A 23,434-nucleotide genomic window follows, 5' to 3' on the forward strand; every position below is an offset into this window, starting at 1 on the left:
GATAGTTAATGTATTGTTCAAATTTTGAGTGAAATTTATTAAAAGCTTAAAAATTGGTCCGGACAAAAATGGGTATCTACATCACTAATGCAATTACCTGAAGAAACATGGTGTGAAACGATAATAATGAGGATAAATTATTAGGCCAGTTGATTAAAAACCTAATCTAAGTCACTTGTATTCGAGGCGATTAACCCTACTTATCCTTTTGAAGTCCCTAGCGCGTGATTCACTTATAAGGCTGAAACTAGGTCTAAGGCTCAGCAATTTGGGCTTAATCAACTAAGAGGTCGTCAATCTCCTAGGCTCTGACTAGGTCAGATTCAGATCATAATATGTGCCAACTAAATTTTTGGACTTTTGAATGAGTTAAACCAATCGAATAAAGCGTAAGACAAAAATTAAACAAATAAATCATTGAACAGAACAAGAGCTAAAATATTATTAAAGATGAAGAACATTGTTACGGGGATACAATTAGCCTAGGATTCATAGACTGTATCAAGGGATAAAAACAAAGTATATGAAAGAGATGAGAAAATCCCTTTTAGGGAACTTGTCTACCCTGCAACCGGCTTCCTAGGACTTAAGGACGGACCTTGAACAATCCTCGGTGGGCGGAGCTTCGGAAGTTCTTCAATGGAGGTTGAAGGAGATAGAGGAGGTGGAGAGGATTCTTCAAGGGTGTAGGCTAAAGTAATTTACAAGAATGAAAGATATCTACAAAATAAAACTAAGAGTTCTATTTATAGTCGCGGTCTGGGCCCTCGTTCTGACCTAATTCGTTTCCTTTTACAAGTGGGAAGACGTGGGGTCGATCGTGGCATCATGGGGCCGGGAATCAGTCAAAAGACTGATTCCCGCACGTCAGCTCGCCCGAGCAGGCCCCTGAGGGCCAACTCATCGAGCTGGCAGTGCCAGCTCGCCGATCTGGCCCCAAAAAGGCCAGTTTCGACGAGCGCAATGCCCAGACGCCCTGCGTGACTGTCGAGTGTTCCTGCGACGTGATTTTTTGCCTGAACTCGTTCCTGGTTTGACCTGCATACGCACGTAAACTTCAAACGATATTAGTTCCGAGACTAAATTGATCCACCAATCGCTTGTTTTGAGTAAATACTCCGTTTGGTGCAACTTTTGGTGGATCAATTAGCCATAAAAGATAATCGAAACTTAACGTACATGCTAATTTGGCCGTATTTGCCTAAAATGATCAGAAAACGAGCCTAAACCACAAAAGTAAATAGAACATATAACAAATTTTAACTAACTCACACAAAAGCATATAAATGCGAGAATTGCTCGCTTATTAGCAAAACTAAACTAAAAACCGTCCTAAAACCGTACCCAAAGATAGGGTTTTTTGACATATATCAGTCTGTTATTAGATTAATATAGGCAAAATGCACCATTTGACCCCTGATCTATTTAAAATTTATATGTTTGGCCCCTGATCTATTATTTAGTTACATTTGGCCCCTCACCTATCCAAATTAGTAAAATCATACCCAAAATGGATGGAAAGTTAACCGAGGTTGATTTTGCTACCATATAGATAATCTATTGTGACATTAGTAAAAATTACAAAACCTTCTTGAACCCAAAACGATATTTTACATCCCAACCCAATTTAGTCTTCATCTTCCATCCTACAACCACTTTAGTGTCTTTTGTGATTCCTTCTTTCCCCGACGTCTTCTCTTATTTGATTCCTTCAAACCACATATATTTTATAAATTATCACTGGAGACACCGTTCCAACTCAGAGTTCTGCCATATAAACGAAGTAGCAGCTCCCATTTCACTTGGCTCCGGTGACAGTGGTTGCGCCAACCGCAACCCGCAAGGATTAGTACCGCTTTGGACTGTCAGTGGTGATGTAGGTAAGATGTTACCTGTGAATTCTTTGTGGATTATACCGCAAACTGCTGCAATGCCGACTACAAGTGCGAGTTCTAGCGGCGGAGGAAAAGCTCAGATGCTAAAGGATTTTTCATTAGAGATATATAATAAGCAAGAATTGCAGTTAATGGGTCGCCCTTTTAACCAACAATCTAATAAGCAGTTGAGCGCCTTAAATTTGAGATACGTTTTGGTTGGTCGCGTAACTTAATTCATTTGACGCTTTTTTGTTTTCAGACAACCATGACAATCATATATAACAAATTTCATCTGATGATTAAATACCTTTTCAATTAGTTTTTTTGGATGACAGACGTATGTCATCGTAACGACACATGTGAATTGAGGTTGTTTGCACTTAAACTTTCAGATAACATAAATTTATTATAGTGTCACAAAAAAACATTCAGATGATACGAAAACAAATTTCATATATCTTGTGTCATGTGAAAGGGAAAATGACATAGATAGTAGGAGGAGAGAGATTCCTCAATAATAAATTATTAATAAAAAAAGAAATAAGGAGAAACTATGAGGTAGAAAAAGACTCTATTAATAGAGAGGATGAAGATGTTTTTAGTGTTTGAAGAGCCACAAAAAACTGTTGGAGCTGATTTTTAACCCTCCCTCATTATATTTTAATTTAAGAGTTAAAAGAAGAGAATGTTGGAGATAAACATGGACAACTGAAAAAAGAACAAAAGAGGAAAGAATTCCATCTATTTGCTGTTAAATCGTTTTATAAATAACATTAAGATTTGAGTAGATCTAATTTAGCATCCGCACCCACCTCGGGAGATCTAAGTTATCGTGGCAATCTTCTTCAGTCCGATCTTGAATCTTGTGTTGCAGAATTAGGAAGAAGAGTATAAATATGGAGCCTTCCAATTATAACTTTTGCAAATAACATTCATAGAATAACTTTCATGTCTCTATAGAATAAGCGAAAGTGATACAAAAAATTTGAAAACTTTTAAATGAATGCATTTATCTTGAGCTGTGAGTGGTTTCTTTGTGTTTAGTTGTCCAAGTTCAAAGCTAGATTAAGGGGTGTTTAGTTACCTACTTTTCACCTCTTGTTTGCGTCTTCATTTTAAAAGCAAGAGTTTTAGGTGTTTGGTTAGACACATCATGTTTGTTTTTTAAAATTGAGCTTTTTACAAAAGCAGGGAATCTCTGCTTTCTGGAAAAGCATCATTTTCAAAATGCAAACAACAAACAGTAAAATGGGCCCTAGATTCGTTTAGCCCAATTATTTGTTGAAACCAAAAACTGAACTAAAATACTCGGTTCAGTTAGATTCGGTTATAATATTATTCGATTAGGTTCCATTTTAATTTTAAATCTTATTCGTATTCTGTTATTTGGGTTCGGTTCCACCCATCCTACATATTATAGATAGTCCATTATAGTATTTTGTGAGTAATCCAATAAGTAATTGATGTCTCCTATCACTCAGAAGGTTGAAGATCTCGCGCCTTCTCATTCTGCAATCAGGTATCTGGATGCAGGGACGGATCTACAGTGGGGGCAATAGGGACACTTGCTCCCACTGAGATCTAGAAATTTATAAAAACCCAGATTTAATTTTATGAAATTTTAAGGTTTGCCTCATCTCACCATTGTCGGTGCTGCTGCTGCTGGTTCTTGTCGAAGGTTGAAGATGAACCTTTTGAGATATCTGTTTTATTTTTATTTTCTTTTGAACAAAACGACGTCGCTACACTTAAGTGGAACGATGTCGTTTTATTCAAGGAAAAAAAACTAGGTATAAAACAAAGGCCTAATACACAAATAACCCCTAACTTGTCCAAATGTTGCAACTGCCCCCTCAACTTTCAATTGTAACAATTTACCCCTTAAACTTGTCCAATTGTAAAACATAACCCAAAATTAGAAATTTTTTTACCCCGTACTTGAAGCAACCCTAAAAATATTTCCACGGATTCGTATCACGCCAAATATTTGATTATCACACTCCACGAACATTGCAGGTTTTGTATTTCACATGTTTCTTCAATTGCAGTTCATGTTAGCAATTTGGGGTTATGTTTTACAATTTGACAAGTTTGAGGGGTTATGTTTTACAATTAGATAAGTTTGAGGGGTAAGTTGTTACAATTGAAAGTTGGAGGGAGCAGTTGCAACATTTGGACAAGTTTAGGGGTTATTTGTGTATTAGGCCTAAAACAAATATGAAGTCCTTCTTCGATTCAACAACACAGTCTTCGACTTCTTCAACCCCTCAAACCAAATCCCTAATTCCCAAACTGAAATCCCTAAAATAAAACAACCGATCATCATTTCATCACTCACCTCCGTCCGTGTCCGGTGTCCAGTGTCCGTCTTCCATCCTTTGAAATTCGAAGTCTGCTTTTCTTCCCCAGCAGGTAATTTCTCTTAACTCACCTGATTTTCTTTGATTTCATTCTTTCTTTTTGTAATGGAAATAAAATGAATTGTTAATTGTGATTTTTTTGTTAATTGATTTAGGTGTGTTGATTGAAATTCTTGTGTTAATTGAAATAAAATGTTGTTTCATTTGCTATCATAAGTAGATTACTTATCAGTAGTTTGTGATTTATCATGGTTCATACACTGTCTTTACCGCCTTATTAGATTTAATTTTTGTATCAACTGTTCTTTGAAACTGTATGACATTATTTAGATGCAGATTAACACATTGTTCATATAGTAAAACCTTTTTTGACTTATGGAGGCCATAAGAAGTAATTGCTTAATATGTTTATGGAGTTGTGTGCAATGTTTAGAGGCCTGCATTTACATGATTTAGTGGATTGTTTGTACACAATTTTTTTTGTAAATTCCCCATTGATCCTATGTATAGCTCTTTGGAAAAACTTTTCTGAGTTGGAGTTATATTTTTGGTGCTTGCTGCTTAGTAGCCAAAATATTTTAATAGGTAATATATGGTTGCTATTACGTCCAGACTGGATGTGCTGCTTCTTTCTTCCGTTGTCTAGGGTATATTCCTGGATTTCATTCAGATGGGCTGGACAATTCATATGATTGTTTATACCTGGCAATTGTACACTTCCGGATTAAACAAAAGAATCTAAAAGGAAAGTGTGCTTTTGTTTGGATTGATTCATTTGTTAGTGTGCATTTGTGATTTGTCGTACGGCTGATTTAAGAATATATCACAAACTACCCTTATTTCCTGTCAAACCCTGATCCTTTTTTCCTCCTCCCTTATTTCTTTCTTTTCCTACTTCAAACTTTCCATCACCACTACTCACCATCAATACTCTGGCCACCAAGAACCACCGCACACCACCATGCACGCTCATTTTTCTTTTCCCCTGTAATTTTTTTTTTTTAAAATTTTTTCTCTCTTCTTGGATTGAGGCAGTGGCAGTAGCTACAATCAGAGTTTCCAACGGTGGCGGTGGGACTAGTTTCTTCTCCTTCAGTTGGCGTCGGCGATTCTGGTTCCTTCTTCTTCTGTCCACAGCGGGGTCTGGCAGTACCCTAAGGCCGCAGAATTTGAAGGCATTTTTAGGTAATTTGTTATTTAATTATTTAATTATTTTTTCTAATTTGTGAAATAGCCTTATGGGTATTGATATTATACATTAAACTTATCATTTTGTTAATGTATATGAATACAATTTGGTCTGAGATTTAGGTATATGGATACAACTTGGGGTTATTATTGTTTTTGATGAAACTCTTGCAAAACTCTTGCTTTAGTTCCAAAACATTGGCTAAATTTTCTAGGGTTGGATAAAATTAGGTTAATTCAGTTTTGAACCAAATCAAACTGATAATTTCGGTTTGGTTAAGTTCAGTTCGGTGCTTAAAATGTGAAAAAAATGGTAATCTTTGGTTAGGTACAGTTTGTGAACCGAAGTTTGGTGCATTTACCTGGCGACTTCAAATAAAATTGGGTTGAATTGGTTGAGTTTGGCATGAATATAATGTCAGTCATTGATCCCATATGGGTCTTGCATCTGAGTAGCTCAATCTAGCTGCAGCCAATTTTCAGAAAATAAGGGACTTTCATAATTTAAGAAACTTTTTTTGATTTTTTTTTATTAAAATGTCCTTCACTTTGCTTTTCTTGTTATAGTAGAACTTATATTGAAAATGATGCATTGTACTTATTATAAATATATTACGAGTCAATCTTCTCTAATTTTCGTTCACAACTTGTGGCAGTTCATATTGCCGTACATTTTAGCTAATGTAAGGAAGAGATGAATGCTGTTTCTCGATTTCTGTAGTTACCATCATCAGCCTAGTATTTATTGCATTGTTTGCTTTATCTATCTTGTTTAGTGGGTAACTTCTTAAACATTGAGGATTATGGAATACCTTTCTTTCCCCTCCTTTTGGTGTATGCATTTGTTGAGGATTACTCGCCAGCTTTAGCCACAGAGTTCAGCTTGATCTTAAGTTAGACATACATGGAAATCTCCTTAAATGAAGAAAATTGGTCTTTTCTTCAAGATCTCAATCAGCAAACGATCTGCATCTTCCTTTCACTTTTCTACCTCATCACCAACATACCCACCTTATTGTCTTACCTCCTGCTCAGAGTCTCTTCGACAATTTGGGCTTGAGAAGAGCTTAAGAAAAGGTCAACAGCTACATGCCCAGATGCTCACTACTGGTCTTTCAGCTTGTTCTCCTACGTTCACCACTGCCCTCATAAGTCTGTATGCTAAATGCAACCAAATGAACCAAGCCCTTCTGGTCTTTAATAGCTCTCCAGATTGTGATCGTAATGTTTTTATGTACAATACTATTATTTTTGGGTTTGTTTCAAATGGCCTTGCTCGAGATGGGTTGGAAGTTTATAGGGAAATGAGAAAGGTGGGCGTTTTGCCAGATAAAGTTACATTTCCATGTTTGATTAAGGGGTTTTGCGAGGTTATGGAAGTTTGCGAGGTAAAAAAGATTCATGGCTTGGTGTTTAAACTTGGAGCAGAGTCGGATGTGTTTGTGGGTAGTGCTTTAGTTAGTTGTTATTTGAAATTTGAATTCACAGATGAGGCACATAAGCTGTTCAATGAAATGGCGGATAGGGATGTTATCTTGTGGAATTCCATGGTTAATGGGTGTGCGCAGATTGGTAAGATCAATGAAACATGGGAGGTTTTTAGGAGAATGAGGAAAGAGGGGATTCCACTGGGTGGATTTACGTATACTGGCGTCTTATCAGTCTTTGCTTTGGCGAGGGATTTTAATAAAGGGAGGGTGGTTCATGGATTGGTGATAAAAACTGGGTTTGGTTCGTGTGTTCCAGTTTGCAATGCGCTGATTGATGTGTATGGGAAGTGCAATTTTTTTGCTTCTGCATTGGAGATTTTTGAAGTGATGGATGGGAGGGATATTTTTTCATGGAATTCGATTATATCTGTAAATGAACAGTCCAATGATCCTAATGAAACTTTGAGGCTTTTTAATAGGATGTTAAGTGATGGTTTTCACCCTGATTTGGTTACAATTACGAAAGTTCTTCCTGCATGTTCTCGATTGGCTGCATTGATGCATGGGAGAGAGATCCATCGCTATGTTATTGTTAACGGATTGGATAAGGCTGGAAATAGCGAATATATCAATAATGTACTTCTGAATAATGCCATCATAGACATGTATGCAAAATGTGGGAGTTTGAGAGATGCTCAATCAGTTTTTAATGAAATAAACTGTAAGGATGTTGCATCATGGAATATAATGATTATGGGCTATGGTATGCATGGTTTTGTTACTCAGGCATTACATATGTTTTCGAGTATGTGTGATGCAGGGCATAAGCCTAGTGAAGTTACATTTCTGGGTGTCTTGTCAGCTTGCAGCCATGCAGGTTTTGTGAGTGAGGGCCAGGAGTTTATCAGGCTAATGAAATTGAAATATGGCATGGATCCGACCATAGAGCATTATGCTTGCATCATTGACATGCTTGGTCGGGCTGGACAGCTTGAGGATGCTTACAAGTTGGCATGCACAATGCCAGTTAAGGCCGAGTCTGTTGTATGGAGAACATTGTTGGCAGCGTGTCAACTCCATGGTAATGTGGATCTTGCTGAGCTTGCAGCAGAACAAGTATTTGAGCTGGAGCCTGGTTGTTGTGGTAATTATGTTTTAATGTCAAATGTTTATACAGCTGTTGGTCAATATGGAGAAGTATTGGATGTTAGGCACCAAATGCGGCAACAAAATGTGAACAAAGCACCAGGATGCAGTTGGATTGAACTAAAAAACGGGAGGCATACTTTTATTGCAGGGGATCAGACACATCCTGAAGCTAATCGTATTTATTCGACGTTGTATATATTGACATCCTGTCTGCATGAGCAAGGCCATATGCCAAATCTCTAGTGCGGTATCCACATCCAATACACCCTATATCTGCTAAATGATTACTGTGTCACTATGCCAAATAAATCTCAAGATTTTTCCTCCTCAAAATTGGTAGGGAAGAAAATAAAACAAGCATGCTTGATGAGAATGTTGGAGCACCAAATGCATTTTCAGTTTCCAGTCCAATGGATGACTGCACTCATCCTGACATGCTTCCAGTGCAACGTATAAAGAGGTTTGAGATATGAATGTCAAAAGTGAAGTCAAAGTAAGTTTCTGGCAGCTTAGTAGCTAGAGCCTATACAACTGAATTTGCTGCACCTGATCCTGAGCCGTGATCGTATACCATGAACGGGTGAGCTCCAATAAGTCATACTGTTCTATTTATTCATTTATTTTACAAGTGGGTTGCTGGAATTTCGATATAGTTTTGGCTCAAATTCATTACCGCAGCATACTTATGCTGAGAGAAATATTTCACAAGGGGTTTGATGTGGTTTATTCTTCTATGGTCTCTCTTTCTTAGCCTTTGTGTTGAATTGGGAAAGTGGGTTCGATGAGTGGGTGCATTTACGTGGTGGGTTGAAAATGAAATTGGGGCTAGTTGGTTGAGATTGGCATGAATATGATCTCTCTGTCACTGATCCCATAAGATTTTCACGTCTCAGTCACTCGACCAAGCTGTAGACAATTTTCACAAACAAGAGCTTAAATTAAAACTTCGATAATCTGTCATTTACTTGCTTTTCTTGTTATTTGGATTTATTTTGAAAGATGCATTGTAATTACAAGAGACAATATTACAGCTATTATCATGTATTATCAGTTTAGCTTCTTTAATTTTAATCCTCAACTACTTGTGGCAGTTGGGACTGCTGTACATTTTAGCTTATGGAAGGAAAAGGTGGTTGCTGTTTGTCGGTTTCTCTTGTTATTATCATCAGCTTTGTATTCATTGCAATTGTTCGCTTTATCTATGTGGTTTATCAAACTGGTAAACCATTGCGCCCTAAGTCCCTGAAGCCTATGAGCACTTTAGTTGTTTTGGGTTCAGGTAATCTCATTAGGTTCGTGTTGGATTAGTTAATTAATTTCATGACGCCACATCTCCCATCTATGAGACATTGGGTATTTATGTTCTTTTTGTAGGGGGGCACACTGCAGAGATGATTAATGTCTTGTCTGCGCTGCAGAAGGATAAGTTTATGCCTAGATTTTATATTGCAGCCGCAACAGATAATATGAGTCTACAAAAAGCTCGTGTCTTAGAAGACTCATTGATTGATGAGGTAGACAAGTTACTATGTGTTATGTTTTCACTTATGTAAATCTTTTTGGTGTAATCTTTTATTTTGTTTCATGCCTTAGAATTTTGAGTTGCTTTTTGCTGCAGACTGGGAGCCATGGGGTTTCTGCAAAGTTCTTTCAGATCTATCGAAGCAGGGAAGTTGGCCAGTCATATATAACATCAATTGGCACAACTTTAATTGCCACGGCTCATGCATTGTCACTGATGATTAAAATCAGACCCCAAGTGGTACGATTAATTTGTAACGTTCCAGTTATTATCTGAAATAAAAAGCTTAAATTGGCTAGTACTGACATTCCTAATTTTGAAACCATAGATTCTTTGCAATGGTCCAGGAACTTGTGTCCCTCTTTGTGTAATTGCATTCCTATTCAAGGTCAGATATCTTTTCACAATGCCTCTGATCTATGGACTATTTTTCCCTATGGATTTTACAATTTGAGCTTTGCCTGCAGGTGTTAGGGATAAGATGGTCAACTGTTTTTTACGTTGAGAGCATAGCAAGAGTTAGAAGGCTCTCTTTAAGTGGTTTGCTTCTATATAAGTTGCGTATCGCAGATCAGTTTTACGTGCAGTGGCCACAATTACAGACAGAATATCCTCGAGTTCAGTATGTTGGTTGTCTCATGTAATTTGTCTCCATATTTCGTGCAATTTTGAAGTTATAGTTTTGATTTTTCTTCTAGTTTCTGGTGTGGTGCTGGACTTTCATTTCTCAAGCATCATAGTTTATAGAGATGAAAGTCGGTAACGAAAAGAGAGAACTTATTGGAGAATTACTACCAGTTAAAAGAAAGCATGATATTATTTTTTTCTTCTGAATCAAACATTGTCTTGTAATACTGATCACTTACAATCTTTCATTCATCTCTCTCCTACTTACAGAAATTTGAATGGCATTTTCTTCTTCCTTGGATTTATAATCATCCAAGTAGTGCTGATAGACATAGGACACAAATCCCCACACAGCCAACACCATAGAAATAACTTTTACACCATCCATTTTATCATGGAAAACAAACACAGCCATAACTGGAACAATAGGCAAACCCAATACACTTATAGCATTTGAGAACAAAGAAGTGACCTCAAAAATCAACCCAACACATCCAATTGTAAATACCTGCCAAGTTATAGCAGTCCAAACCAAATTCATCACATAAGAAACCTTCCCTAGTTGATAACCTTCCATCTCTTTTCCTAAACCCCTCCATTCTCCACTGGCAAAAAGTCCCACCATTACAGCACCACTTGCAACTACTTGCTGATAGATTATCAAACCCATCACTATGTTAAATGTCCGACTTTTCAATACCTTAGTGAAACAAAGCTGTGTTAGAGACATCACCAATCCATAACCAGCTGAAGCAGCAACTGTGCATACGAAACCAATTATATACTTGACTCTAGAGACTCCGTTCGGGTCTGACGATTCGTTATTGAATACCAGTAACACAGAGGAGATTGTTAGAAGAACTAGGGAGTTGATTATAAATGGGGTGAACTTCTGGGAATTTAGGAAATAGGAGAAGAACGAATTGAAGCTCAACTGAGATGCACAAATGAGTGTGTAAGTTGATACGGGAAGGTATTGTAATCCAATTGTATAGAGGTAACAATCTGCTGCTATGAGCATTCCAAAGGTTAGATAAATTGCTGAAAGGGTTAAAAGAGATGGAGATTTAGTGTTAGGGTCTGGTTTTTTCACTTTGATAATGAAGTAGTATGGGATGAGAACTGGGAAGCCTATGATTTGAACTAATGTTGCCAGCCATTTGCTGTTTCCACCTTTAACAAAATACAGTCTGCCTAAGATAAGAGCTATTGACTGCCCACAGAGCAGGGAAATGATGTATAGAGATATTTTCAGCCACCAGTTGTAGTTTCTTCTTTGTGGAATTGTTGAACTCACTTCTCTTGGTTTTGGTTCTTTGTATTCCTCATCTGAGAACATTGAATCAATAGTTAATTTCTTTCAAATTCAAACAATTCTTTAAAGTTTCCAACTTTTACATAAAATTTCATCTTTAACGTTTCCAACTTGGTACAAATTTGGATCGAAATAATGGTACATCTAGCAATTTTTGGGACTACGTACCAAAATTCATAACACGAGACTTTTACCTAAACCTAAAGGTGGAGACAGGGGACAGAAGGAGTGATGACACACCCCCATTGTTGGCAACCACCACTTATGGGGGTTGTTCCACCGTTGCATATCCCTCCACTTTATCCGTGAGGTGCTTATTGCCAAAACGAAATTGTTTTGATCTGGGTAGGGGCTAATATATTTTAAGCCCGACCTATATGGGATAGATTTGTCTTTTGCAATTTAAATAGTCACAAGCTAACTCCATTGCGGTTTGAATCCAAAATTGTTCAACGTTGATAAAATTTTCAACCATGTTTTTCGTTCCTAACATAATATCATTTTGGAAACTCTATGAATTAACACATAAATGATGGTAAAATACATCTATGACGTAAACTATAACACTATTAATATCATGGTTTTTAAATTTCATTCTGTGACATAAAGTCTTTAAATTTTATACTATACTAATATTAAAGTCCAAATAAAAGAAAAACCATTTAAAACGGCCTAGTTTCAGATTATAAATGATTAACCAGTACTTTCACTAAAAATGAATCTTAACTAAATCTCAAAGTAACAAAACTTAAGTAGGAAAAAAAAACTTTAATTAGTATATAACTAACAGACTATTAATCACAGATCTGATATTGGTGGCATTTTTTCTAATCCAAATCTTGAATCATAATAGAATTTGAATAGAATACTCATTAAAATATGTAATTTGGACATTGAGGACTGAAAAAAACTCAGCTACATAAGTAAGGAATAGAAAGAATTAAACTTTGGTCTACAACCAGAAAATTTTGAATTTCATTCACTAATATGTATGAAATTAGAAATAATTAGCTCTTGTTTCCAGATATATATAGATATATATTCAAAACAAAAGGGAACATATATATATATATATAGAAAGAGGTAACTAACCCATAATTAGAAGTTGAACTGGTTGTGGAGCATCTCCCATGTTAAAGAAGAGGAAAGAGATGAAGAGGAGATATCTGATATATTAAATTTCATGTACAAATCTTCTAAAGAAAAATTAATTTGATGCATCAATCTTATAAATGGTAGTGGTCCAATCATATAGTTTTTGTAGGCCATATGCGTATTTATATTTCTTGTTTTCTTTTGGATAAATTACATTTACTCTTAAATAAATCTATTTCGTTACTTAGCCAGTTATTACATCATGAATTCAGAGCCAAGAAGTTGTGGGTTGGAATCTATCATCTTAAAAAAAAATATATTACAACATTATAGCTCAAATTAATAAAATTCCATTAAAAAAATAACGAAATACTTATCTGAATAAATTTAATTTTTATAATGTGATTTTCTATTGATGAATATAAATAATCTTTTCATAACGGTTGCATATATACATGAACCTGCTAAGAGCATTACTAATAATTGGGGTTAAAATGCATCATTGGGCACCAAATTTATATGATTGTTTTAAAATGGTCACTCAATTTTAATTTGTCTCAATAAAATCACTTAACTTTGAATTTTGTCTCAATTAGATCACTCTGGCGATTTTAGTGATTAAAAAGCATCGGAATGATGACATACATGATACGTCTACATGAGTCAATTCAAATCTCTAACCGAAAAGACACATGTTGAGTTGACTCGTGCTGACGTATCACGTACGTTATCATTTCGATTTTTTTAATCACTGAAATTATCAGAGTGATCTAATTGAGATAAAACTCAAAATTGGGTTAATTTATTATAATAAATTGAAAATTGAATTTTTTTGATCTTACAAATTGAATGATTATTTTAAAATAACCATATAAGTTAGTGATCAATGATGCATCTCACCCCTAACGGGAGCAGAGGTTAGGATCTCATAGAATTTTAAAATAGAGATCCGATATTTTTTTATAAATTCATCTCTTCTCGTCACAATAAATAAATATTTTCATAATGCAATTACTGGTTATCAGTAATTGCGTAAGATGGACACCCACTAATATATATATATATATATATATTGTGTAATCTCTGAGATTACGATTAGTCAAGGAAATATTGGACATCTCACTAATATATATATATAATAATATGCAATATCAACATTACATGTGAAGCATATATTTTAAAACAAACAAATTAAAAAACAAGACAACAGAAAGTCTGAACCATATATGCATTTTAACCTTTTTTAATTGGCAAAAACGTGGTGAACTACATGTATAATAATAAGAGAAAAATGCTGTTTGTATGTATCGCTACACTTTTCACTGTCAAATTTCGAAACGGTCCTTCATTATTTTAATTTTTTTATTATTACTTTACTCCAATTACTTTTTGGTTGAAATATTTTGTTCCAATTACTAATTATACTAACTTTTTGGGAAAATTTAAGATATAAATTTTTATTCTTGGAATTTATTGTTTAGCTTTTAATATATAGGGTTTATGGTTTAAAATTTAGGATATATTTGGCATTTCGGGTTTAACATTTAACGTTAAATTTTAGAGTTTAGAGCATCTCCATCAGCCTTTTAAGTTGGCTCTTAAGTTAAAATTTGAGGAGGGAGAATGAAAATTCATCTCCAACAGCCTCTTAGTGGCTCCTCAAATCACTAAGAGCCTCTTCATCATCTCTATTAATAGAGAGCCTCTCTCCACCTCTTAGTGTCTCCTAACTTAATTTTTTATTAATAATTTATTATTGATGTGTCTCTCTCCTCATACTATTGGTAATGTAACAATAAAGAATAATCTTAATAATAAAATAATAAATAATGAGTGAATATAAGGAACATTGTTGGAGATGATATATTTTACCCACTCTTAAATCACTAAGAGTCAATTATTTATATTTAGAGAGCTCACTAAAAGTTTCTTATAGATGTTCATAGGGTTTATAATTTAGCATTTAAGGATTTAGAGGTTGATCATTATTTATGATTGAATTACATATTTCAATATGATTCCCTAAAAAACAAATTAAAAAGAGACTTTTATTAATGAAACTATGGGCAGTCTTATGATGATTGCAACAGGATACATGTCTTACTTTGCAAGTTGCAACTTCATTTTCTACACGGCATTAGACCATCTTTTTGTTTCTTATTATTATTTTTTTCTATCATCTCCTTATCAACCAATATCATATACATAATTTAATTTATGGTCGAGATTTTCACCATGGATTGCTTTCTAGAATATAGGATAAGACATGTGTATTTTTTTTATTCTATGTAGTGACCAATCCGGATCTGAGATTCATTGATAAGGGTGTTTGAGATGCTCTCTGGTTATTTATGAGTACTCAATTGATATTTTTAAATGTTTTTGTATAAAAAAAAATTAAAACTCCTTATATAATTTCTATAAAGTTTTATATTTCGAGTGATAATAGATGCTCATGCCTTCCTAACCTCTTTGGACCCGTCCATAATATAGACGTTACATACTTTATTAACTAGTCCCCATTTTTTTCACAAATTCTTAGTTATAACTTTGAAATATTTTGATCAAATAATTATATTACGGATTGCAGCTTAATTTACAATACAAATTGAGTTTGAGAGAAGAGATTCCATGTTTAATTTTAACTAAATACAGTGACAATACATATGATTCACGCAAAAAAAAGCAAAATAAAATTATTTCGATAATGGTTAAATAAAACTAATATGTTAAAAGAAAAAGCAACAATAATATATAAAATATGAGGGGTTAGGTTATGAGTACTTAGTGATGGAGCCAAAACCGAAACTACAGAAGGGCTTTATTATGCATAGAATAAGAAATCAAGAAGGATTTAATGCTTCAATTTTTTTTTTTACTCTTATATAAAGTCTTCTCTTACCATTAGTCCTATTAACAGAAATATAAAGTAAGAAAAGAAAAAATGTTTTGTTAACTTTTAGTCAAATAAATATGTAAAAATAATAATTATTTTATATTATCTTTGTAATAACTAATAATTTAATAATTAATTAAAATAAAACCATAAGTTGAAAAAAAATAAGCGTATAGAATAAATATTATTATTAGTTTTGTACAGAATATTATTATTAGTAATAATAATTCAATTTAGTTATTTTATTAGAGTGGTCAAAGAGTTCGTATTCACTAACATTCACTAAAATTCAAATATAATAGGAAGCTTTTCTATGGAATACTTAAATTGAGTGGATAACTGACACTTAAATTGGAAGCCCAATTGATGTCGTTAGTAGATTTCACATTGCTTTGAGTATGAATTCCTCCATATGTGAACCTATGAATTGTCTATCCCATTCGTAAGTGGCCCCTCTCCACAATTCCAAGAGTGGTATCCATAAATAAGTGTCACTTGATGTCGCTCTCTTAGATTCTCATGAAGCACCGTATTATTGTAATAAGCAATGTGATTCTTAAGGAGATCGTAGCTTTTCTCATAATTTTTTTTTTTGAAATTTCAATCATTTTCTATTTTTCATTCAACTTCCAACTTTCAAGTAAGTTTATTATTATTATTATTATTTTTTATTGTTTATTTTATTTCTAGGTTTAGTTATGATTTTTAAATTAGGGATTGCTAGTTTACATGAGATTATTAATATGTTGTTTGCTTAGAGATTCTGTAGTAATTTTAATTAATTTAGGGATTTCTAATTTAGGGTCTAATTTAAGATTTATAATTTAGAGATATCTAATTTAGGCTATAATTTAGATAATTATGCAAAATTTTCAGAACATGACATCTCGGTGGGGTAAATTGACATCCGTTATGCATTAATTTTCTTACTAGAGATACACAAATATTTTTTTCTCTCAATATAATTTGTGTTTTATATTATTTATTTTATTTTTATAAATATATTGAAGTAGCATTTAATTTTTTTGTCCACCGGCTCCGCCAGTGACAGTATCTTTAATGACCTTTGAGAAGAAAACAACTACCTACGATTGATTCTTCTATATTGCTTTGGGAAAAGTACAAGGCCAAATATCAATTAATTCCACCATTTTCAGGCCACGATCATGGTTGAGATTTCCCTGTATGAATTCCCATATTTTGGGTGCATTGAAGTCTTGTCTAATCAGTTTTAGTGTGCTCGTATAGTCTATTTTCTTCTTTCAATGGAATATTGAGGAATTGATGATATTCCTATCAAAGGGCTGGAGTTAAATCATAGGTTCCGAAGGTGAAACATTTGTAGCTCGGATCTTAGAAGTCAACTAGAGCTCTAATTCGTGTTGGGTGTGTCAGAACGAGCGGTAAGGATGTGAGCCACCCAAACTGAACTGAGAATCTCTGGACTGCTGACATCCCTGCTATGACGATATTCAACTCTGTTAGATCATTCAGGACACAACTAACTTCAAAGGGATCTGCTAAGAAAGACCCTCATCGCGTTGTTGAACTATCACCATATAACCTTTGGTTGTCCCGTGACCAACTCTCGACGATCGATTTATTGAGGAATTCACATAGTTGTGAAAGGCGAACGGCGAGCCGTCGGCTCGAGGCGAGGCGACAGCCTCTCGTACCTGAGGCGACAAACAAATTAGAAAAGCACAACAAAAAAACCATAACTCAAATTGACTAATTTAACTTCTGAATCATTTGAATTCCTTGCTGATCTCTTGCACATACTTCTAACACGGATTTGTCGCTTTCGATGTATTAGAATTACTAATACTCATGTCCAAAAGCCTGCAAAATGTGGAAAATTACACTTGTAAGCCACTATTTCATACATTTTCACAAACTTTCATACAGTTTCAAACACTTTCACACATTTTCACTTCACATACATTCATACATTTTCACAAACTTTCATACAGTTTCCAGCGCTTTCACACATTTTCACTTCACGCACGTTCATAAACTTGCATAATAGTATCATTAGCATAAAATTTCACACTTTCACTTCACGCACTTTTATAAACTTCAGGTAAACTTTCATAACTTAGCTTAAGTCATGATAAAGAGTAAAAATTTGGGCAGCATAATAGCAGGATGAAGATGAAGGAAAAATGGAAGAAAGTAGAGAGTATGAAAAGAAAACTAAAACAGAGGAGAACAGACAAGAGAGAATAGTATAGAAAGAAAAAAGAAAGAAAGGAAAACAGACAGTACATGTAATCGGTGGTGGGTGGTTGCGGCCTTTTGTCTATCAGTGTTGTTGGGTGGAGAGGAATTTTTTGTCTCGATCGATTGTGGTTATTTTGCTTTTTTCTTCTTCTTTCAATCGGAAGTTTCTGATTTTTTAACCTAAAAATCCCTTTTATACTTGTTTCTAATTTTTTTTCAAGTAAAACTGCAGCTTATAGCCTAAAGTGCAAAAGGCGACCGTCTCTCGCCTGTGGTGGCCAGGCGGTCGCCTTATGCATAACGTCCGCCTTCCGGTTGAGAAGGCGGGGGAAGGAACGCCTGGGCCACCTCTCGCCTCAGGCGACCCAGGTGATCGCCTTTCACAACTATGGGACTTCATATATTCTTGAATACCCTATTATATATTTATTTACTAATACACATGAAAGAGATAAGAATAATAATTTATTATATGAAATGCATAACATACTTTCCCCATTGAAGCCCATTCATTTCATAAGGGGTGTTATCAAGCTTGGTCTTTTACTCCAAATTCAAGTTTTTGGCTAGAAAAAAGTTGATTTTTCTCTCCAAGTTTAGAGTTAAATTGTATAATTTATTTACCCCAATAATTTCATATTTGGTGAATAGTCATTCCTTGAGTACTTAAAAACACACACAACATGAATCTTATACTTGTAATTATCCACTATAGTAATACATCTCTAAAGTGAACTTTTCCAATTCTTGCAAAAATAAGTTCCAAATTGGTGTCATTCAGGTAAAGTATGAGGAATCATTTCATCAACATCAGATTTGGAGTTGTAATAATCATCAAGATAATGCTGATATGCATATGAAACAAATCCCCAAATAGCTAACAGCATTGATATCACCTTCAATCCATCCATCTTATCATGGAATACAAACACAGCAAGAACAGGAACTATAGGCAAACCCAAAGTACTAATCACATTAGAGAAAAGTGAAGAAACTTGAAAGATCAATCCAACACATCCAATGTTAAATACCTGCCAACAAATAGCTATCCAGATCAAAGTCATCAGATAAGCTACATTTCCCAATTCAAACACCTCCATTTCTCTCTTCAATCCCTTCCATTCTCCACTGGCAAAAAGCCCTACAACAACAGCAAGAGTTGCAGGAATTGATGGGTAGAATATCATATCCAAAACCACCTTAAAGCTTTCATCTTTAAACACTTTGATGAAGCAAAACTGAGTCATGGAAAGCATTAAACCATACCCAGCAGAAGCAGAAAGAGTGCATATAAACCCAATTACATACTTCCCTTTGGGGATTTCTTGTGATTCTGTTGAGTCAGTTTGGAACATAAGGAGGGTTGAAGAAATGGTGAGAAGAACAACAGAATTGATAATGAAAGGAGTAAACTTTTGTGAATTTAGGAAGAAGGAAAAGAAAGCATTGAATCCCAATTGAGAAGCAGAAATTAGGGTATAAGTAGAGACTGGGAGGTATAAAAGACCAAGTGAATATAGGAAACTGTTGGCTGCTAAAAAGATGCCAAAAACAGTGTAAATAAAGAGAAGGGACAAGTTAGAAGGGGGGTTGGGTTGAGTGTTTTCCGATGTGGGATTGTGTAGGAAATAAAAGAGAAGGATAAGAGGGAAACCAGAAGTTTGCACAAATGTTGCCATCCATTTGCTGTTTCCACCTTTGTCAAAGTATAATCTGCCTAAAATAGTAGCTGATGTTTGGCCTGTAAGAAGGAAGAATATGTAGATCATTATTTGTAGCCACCATTTGTAATTCTTTTGTGTAGGAGGAGGAGGAGATGTTGTTAGCTGCTCTGTTTCCTGGTCTGTTAATATCACAAAATAGAATTAAAGATGTTTAATTATAAGAGCAGGAAGTAGAAAATCAGAATGATCATTCAATTTGGCCTAAAACAACAAAATTTCCCCAAGTGTAGAATGATACTTGTAAATTGTAATGATGCTGATTTGATGAAAAGAAAAATGAATTTAGCAAACAAGTTGTTCAGAATTAACAAATTCAAAGCTAAATTGGACTAACTAAAAGCTAGTGAATTAGTTCATTAAGTTTTGAAGAAATATGCATATTGATGGGGTTCAAGAATTTGCAATTCATAGTAAAATTTGATGAGTTTTGATGTAGTTGCGGTTTTGTAATTTTTATCAAATTTTGAAGTTTCCGTTTTTTTGTGTGTGTGTGTGTTTTTAGACTCGAAATGGGACAAAGAGTGAAACTCGCCGCTTTGTCATGTGCTTTTTCGACCAAATCCATTCATTTGAGCTTTAAAAATGCAAATTATTCTTTGGTGGATTTGTTGTGTAATTTTGGTTTTTTAGTGTTTTTCTATTGAATATGTACACATAAATTATCGTACATTCTTCTCAAAATAATTAGGGAAAAAGCATATTGTGATCGTTGATCATTCCATTTTTTTTTTTATTAAGGCCTTGATCTTTTATTTCTAACATATAATTAAAAATGGTTTTCAATCTTCCAATTAAAAAAAATTCAATATGTAAAATTTTGGATTTTGATTCTTTTGTTACGTTAAGCTTTTATTTACCAAATTAACTAGTTGTAGCCATCTAATTTAGTTAAAAAAATATTATTTATTCCATCACTGTGTGAAATTATGTTTTATACGGTTTGAAATAACGTTAATACAGTTTCTTTAGCCACATAAATATATGATGCATATAGAAATAAAATAAATTGATTTCTTAAAAGTTAAAAATGCAAATTTCAAAGATGTAAATGAAATGAATCCGATTAACAGGATCAAGTTATATGTTTAAAACTGAATTTTTTAATTTCGGTTTAATATTGCATCACTAAAATTGAAATGGTTAAGTCTATTCGAATGTTCTTTTTTACCAAATGAATAAAAAGCGGTTATAGAAAAACAAAAACAAAGAAATATGTGTTGGTTTCTGTATTCGGTGAAATTAAGAATTAACAATGAGAGAGTTTATGAGATGGTCGCAGAACTGGAATTAATTAGTAAGTAGAGATTTTAAATAAGAAAGAATGACGAATATATCCATATGAAAAAAAAGGAATTAAAAAAAAAAAAAAGGTTACCCATGATTTCCACTTGCACATCTTTAGATTCTCCCATATCAAAATTCATCTCTAAATTTGGCCCAGAGAGAGACTGAAATAACAGTCAGTCAGACAGACTTGGAGGCCATAAACGAGAGATGGAGCAATTAAATTATTGGTGAAGTTGAGTGACATGTAATAACATCATCAAGTAAGTCTATGATTTTAATTGATTCAAATATGTTAAAAAAGTAAGTTGTAATAATCATAATTAAGGATGTCCTTTTCAATAATGACAACGAATATGCTCAATAACTTATTTGGGTGTTTATTTCTAAATTCTAATCCTTCTGTTTTTCTTTGTCTTTTTCTACCACATTATTATGCGTTGCTTAAACTACCTACATATCCATTTCCACTTCTCATCTACAATATATTTCATTAATTAATTATTGCCATTTGCATATATTTATTTTTTAATATTAAACTACAGTTTGATTTATGGAATAAAATAAAATTGGATAGGAGAATTCATTGTCCAAAGATGAACTGTTAGCTAATAGCTGTTGCGGTTGCTGTTAGCTGTTTGCAGTTGCAGTAAGCTGTTAACTGTTTGTTATTAGCTGTTTAATTATTGGTGTTTGGTAAAATTATATTGAACTGTTGCTGTTCGGATTTAAATTGTCTAAAATTGACATATTTTAAATTAATTAACGATGAAATTATAAAAGGAAAAATGTAAAAAAAATACCTATAACGTTTACAACTAGGAATAATTTTACTCTTAACGTCTAAAATGGTGCAATTTTACCCATTACGCTGGTAGTTAAAAATAATTTTACCCCTAACATTGGCAAGTTAGGTCGATTTCAGATATTATTATAAAACATAGGTATTTTTATTTCTTATTCTACACCAATTGAAAATTAATATTTATAAATTCGGCGAAATATTTAAATTTTTTTTTGTCTAACTCGTACAAAAGATAATATATATTTTTTTATTTTCTTAAAAAAAATTCACGTCTAATCATATGTTTGTGATCTGTTACTAACGATGATAAAATGGTGCACATGTGAAATGTAGATGACAATATTCATGACCAAAAAGACAGTTTGATAAATTATTTCTCAAATTGACCCAACTTATCAATGTTAGGAGTAAAATTGCTTTTGACTGTCAATATTATGGGTATAATTGCACCATTTTAGATGTTAAGGGTAAAATTGCTCCTAGCTATAAATGTTAGGGGTATTTTTGCATCTTATCCTATTATAAAATAAAAAATGTGTTACACAAAATAATAAAAATAATCTATATAAAAAAATTATTGAACGCAACAAAAATATCTTCTCCGGTAATTATGTTGTAGAAATATAAATAATGTTAAAAAATAAACATATTTTATGGAAATAAGAAGGATAATTTTGTGAATAACAAATAACTACAAACAACTGTTTATGAAAAGCTCTAAATAGGAGCTTTTCGTGAAACGCTCCAAAACGCTGCAGTTTCCAGAGAAAATGCTAAACGCTGATGTTATATAAACCTAACCAAACGCTTTATTTCCTGCGGTTTGGAGTGAAACGCTAAACGCTCTTCCGAAAAGCGGAACAAACACCCTCTTAAACTCTTTTGCCCAGTTAAAATGCAGGGTACATATTTTCCTCCCCTTCTTCTACTTTTAATTTTTTTCTTCTAGAATCTGAAATTCTAAAATTGTGGACTTTCAATATTTTCCAGAATCTGGAATTACAGAAAATACTAAAATTCCAATATTTTCTGGAATTCTAAAAGTTTTTAGAATTTCAGGATCGAAAATTATAAATTTCTGAAATTTCAGTATTTTTTGAAATTTCAAAAACTAGAATTTTGAAATTCTAGAATTATAGTACTTTTTGGAATTCCAGAATCTAGAATTACAGATTTCTGAAATTCCAAAGTATACTAGAATTCCAATATTTTATGAAGCCATATTTCTGGAATTCCAAAAGTAATTCCTTTCATGGAGATTCTCAAAACATATGTAATATACAAAGTTAATCGGTTGCACTTTTTCTAGGTACTTGAGTCGAATTAGACCCGACAATTATCATGTTCAAATCATATTCGTGTCGGATCCGTGTTAAAAAGAATAAACCCAAACCTAATCCAAAAACTTTTGTGTCACAATTGTTTTAACCTATTCGAGTTAGTGTTGATTTTATGTCGTATTTTCAGGTTACATGTAACTTTGTGATGCATTACATATTAATGATAACCTTTAAAAATATAAAATATGATACTATTTTTAAATCATATTTGCAAGTAATAATTATAATTATATTATCTTTATAAGTAAAGTGACATATAAAAACGCGATAGAATATAACAGTAATTTTAAATATTCATGTCGTTTTCGAGTTAGCATATTAACCCAACCCAACTCAAAAATTTATGTGTTAGTTTCGTATCAACCTGAAAATAATACATTACATACTAAACTAAACCAAAACACTAAAATTACATGTTTTTGTGTCGCGTAATCGGATCATGCGTACTTTTATCACCTCAGTCAAAGTTTCCATTGTTATTGTAAGCTGGTTTACCATTTGGGGAAAAAAAATCTAACTGATTTTTTTTTTCTTAAATGTGCAAATGGTTAACATCTTAGCCTTAATCATTAAAGTCGCAAAATTTGGAATAAACTGAA

The 23,434-nt window shown here is 33.5% G+C and overlaps 4 protein-coding genes across 5 annotated transcripts; 2 read left to right on the top strand and 2 right to left on the bottom strand.

The window, feature by feature from the left end:
• Positions 1–5,281: 5,281 nt before the first annotated feature.
• On the top strand, positions 5,282–8,478 carry LOC136232617 (pentatricopeptide repeat-containing protein At3g14730). Its single transcript, XM_066021852.1, has 3 exons — positions 5,282–5,422; positions 6,202–8,251; positions 8,345–8,478. The coding sequence occupies exon 2, from the start codon at positions 6,346–6,348 to the stop codon at positions 8,245–8,247; it is 1,902 nt and encodes a 633-aa protein (XP_065877924.1). The 5' UTR covers positions 5,282–5,422; positions 6,202–6,345; the 3' UTR covers positions 8,248–8,251; positions 8,345–8,478.
• Positions 5,282–10,446, top strand: LOC136232621 (UDP-N-acetylglucosamine transferase subunit ALG14). Of its 2 annotated transcripts, none has more exons than XM_066021855.1 (6): positions 5,282–5,422; positions 9,096–9,283; positions 9,379–9,518; positions 9,623–9,766; positions 9,855–9,914; positions 9,994–10,446. In XM_066021855.1, exons 2-6 carry the CDS (start codon positions 9,121–9,123, stop codon positions 10,168–10,170), a joined length of 684 nt encoding a protein of 227 aa, XP_065877927.1. In that variant the 5' UTR covers positions 5,282–5,422; positions 9,096–9,120; the 3' UTR covers positions 10,171–10,446. The 2 variants fall into 2 exon arrangements, with proteins under 2 accessions (XP_065877927.1, XP_065877928.1); XM_066021856.1 differs by lacking the exon at positions 5,282–5,422 and adding an exon at positions 8,446–8,584.
• On the bottom strand, positions 10,389–12,709 carry LOC136232620 (probable purine permease 10). The gene is made up of 2 exons (XM_066021854.1): positions 12,561–12,709; positions 10,389–11,482 (listed from the first exon to the last, which is right to left on the bottom strand). Exons 1-2 carry the CDS (start codon positions 12,598–12,600, stop codon positions 10,389–10,391), a joined length of 1,134 nt encoding a protein of 377 aa, XP_065877926.1. The 5' UTR covers positions 12,601–12,709.
• A 5,746-nt stretch (positions 12,710–18,455) lies between these two features.
• Positions 18,456–20,915, bottom strand: LOC136233691 (probable purine permease 10). The gene is made up of 2 exons (XM_066023402.1): positions 20,782–20,915; positions 18,456–19,525 (listed from the first exon to the last, which is right to left on the bottom strand). The coding sequence occupies exons 1-2, from the start codon at positions 20,828–20,830 to the stop codon at positions 18,456–18,458; spliced, it is 1,119 nt and encodes a 372-aa protein (XP_065879474.1). The 5' UTR covers positions 20,831–20,915.
• Between the last annotated feature and the right edge of the window lie 2,519 nt (positions 20,916–23,434).

Source organism: Euphorbia lathyris, chromosome 6 (genome assembly GCF_963576675.1).
Source record: "Euphorbia lathyris chromosome 6, ddEupLath1.1, whole genome shotgun sequence".
NCBI classification, from domain to species: Eukaryota; Viridiplantae; Streptophyta; class Magnoliopsida; order Malpighiales; family Euphorbiaceae; genus Euphorbia; species Euphorbia lathyris.

What these genes read in the sequence shown, in the direction of transcription:
- LOC136232617 (XM_066021852.1), top strand. Translation starts at nt 6,346, where the DNA reads ATGAAGAAAATTGGTCTTTTCTTCAAGATCTCAATCAGCAAACGATCT.
- LOC136232621 (XM_066021855.1), top strand. Translation starts at nt 9,121, where the DNA reads ATGGAAGGAAAAGGTGGTTGCTGTTTGTCGGTTTCTCTTGTTATTATC. An exon ending in AAGACTCATTGATTGATGAG is followed by an intron (nt 9,519 to 9,622) that starts GTAGACAAGTTA and finishes TTTTTGCTGCAG; the next exon opens with ACTGGGAGCCATGGGGTTTC. An exon ending in TTAAAATCAGACCCCAAGTG is followed by an intron (nt 9,767 to 9,854) that starts GTACGATTAATT and finishes TTGAAACCATAG; the next exon opens with ATTCTTTGCAATGGTCCAGG.
- LOC136232620 (XM_066021854.1), bottom strand. Translation starts at nt 12,600, where the DNA reads ATGGGAGATGCTCCACAACCAGTTCAACTTCTAATTATGG. An exon ending in AGTTCAACTTCTAATTATGG is followed by an intron (nt 11,483 to 12,560) that starts GTTAGTTACCTC and finishes CAATGTTCTCAG; the next exon opens with ATGAGGAATACAAAGAACCA.
- LOC136233691 (XM_066023402.1), bottom strand. Translation starts at nt 20,830, where the DNA reads ATGAATTTTGATATGGGAGAATCTAAAGATGTGCAAGTGGAAATCATG. An exon ending in TGTGCAAGTGGAAATCATGG is followed by an intron (nt 19,526 to 20,781) that starts GTAACCTTTTTT and finishes TGATATTAACAG; the next exon opens with ACCAGGAAACAGAGCAGCTA.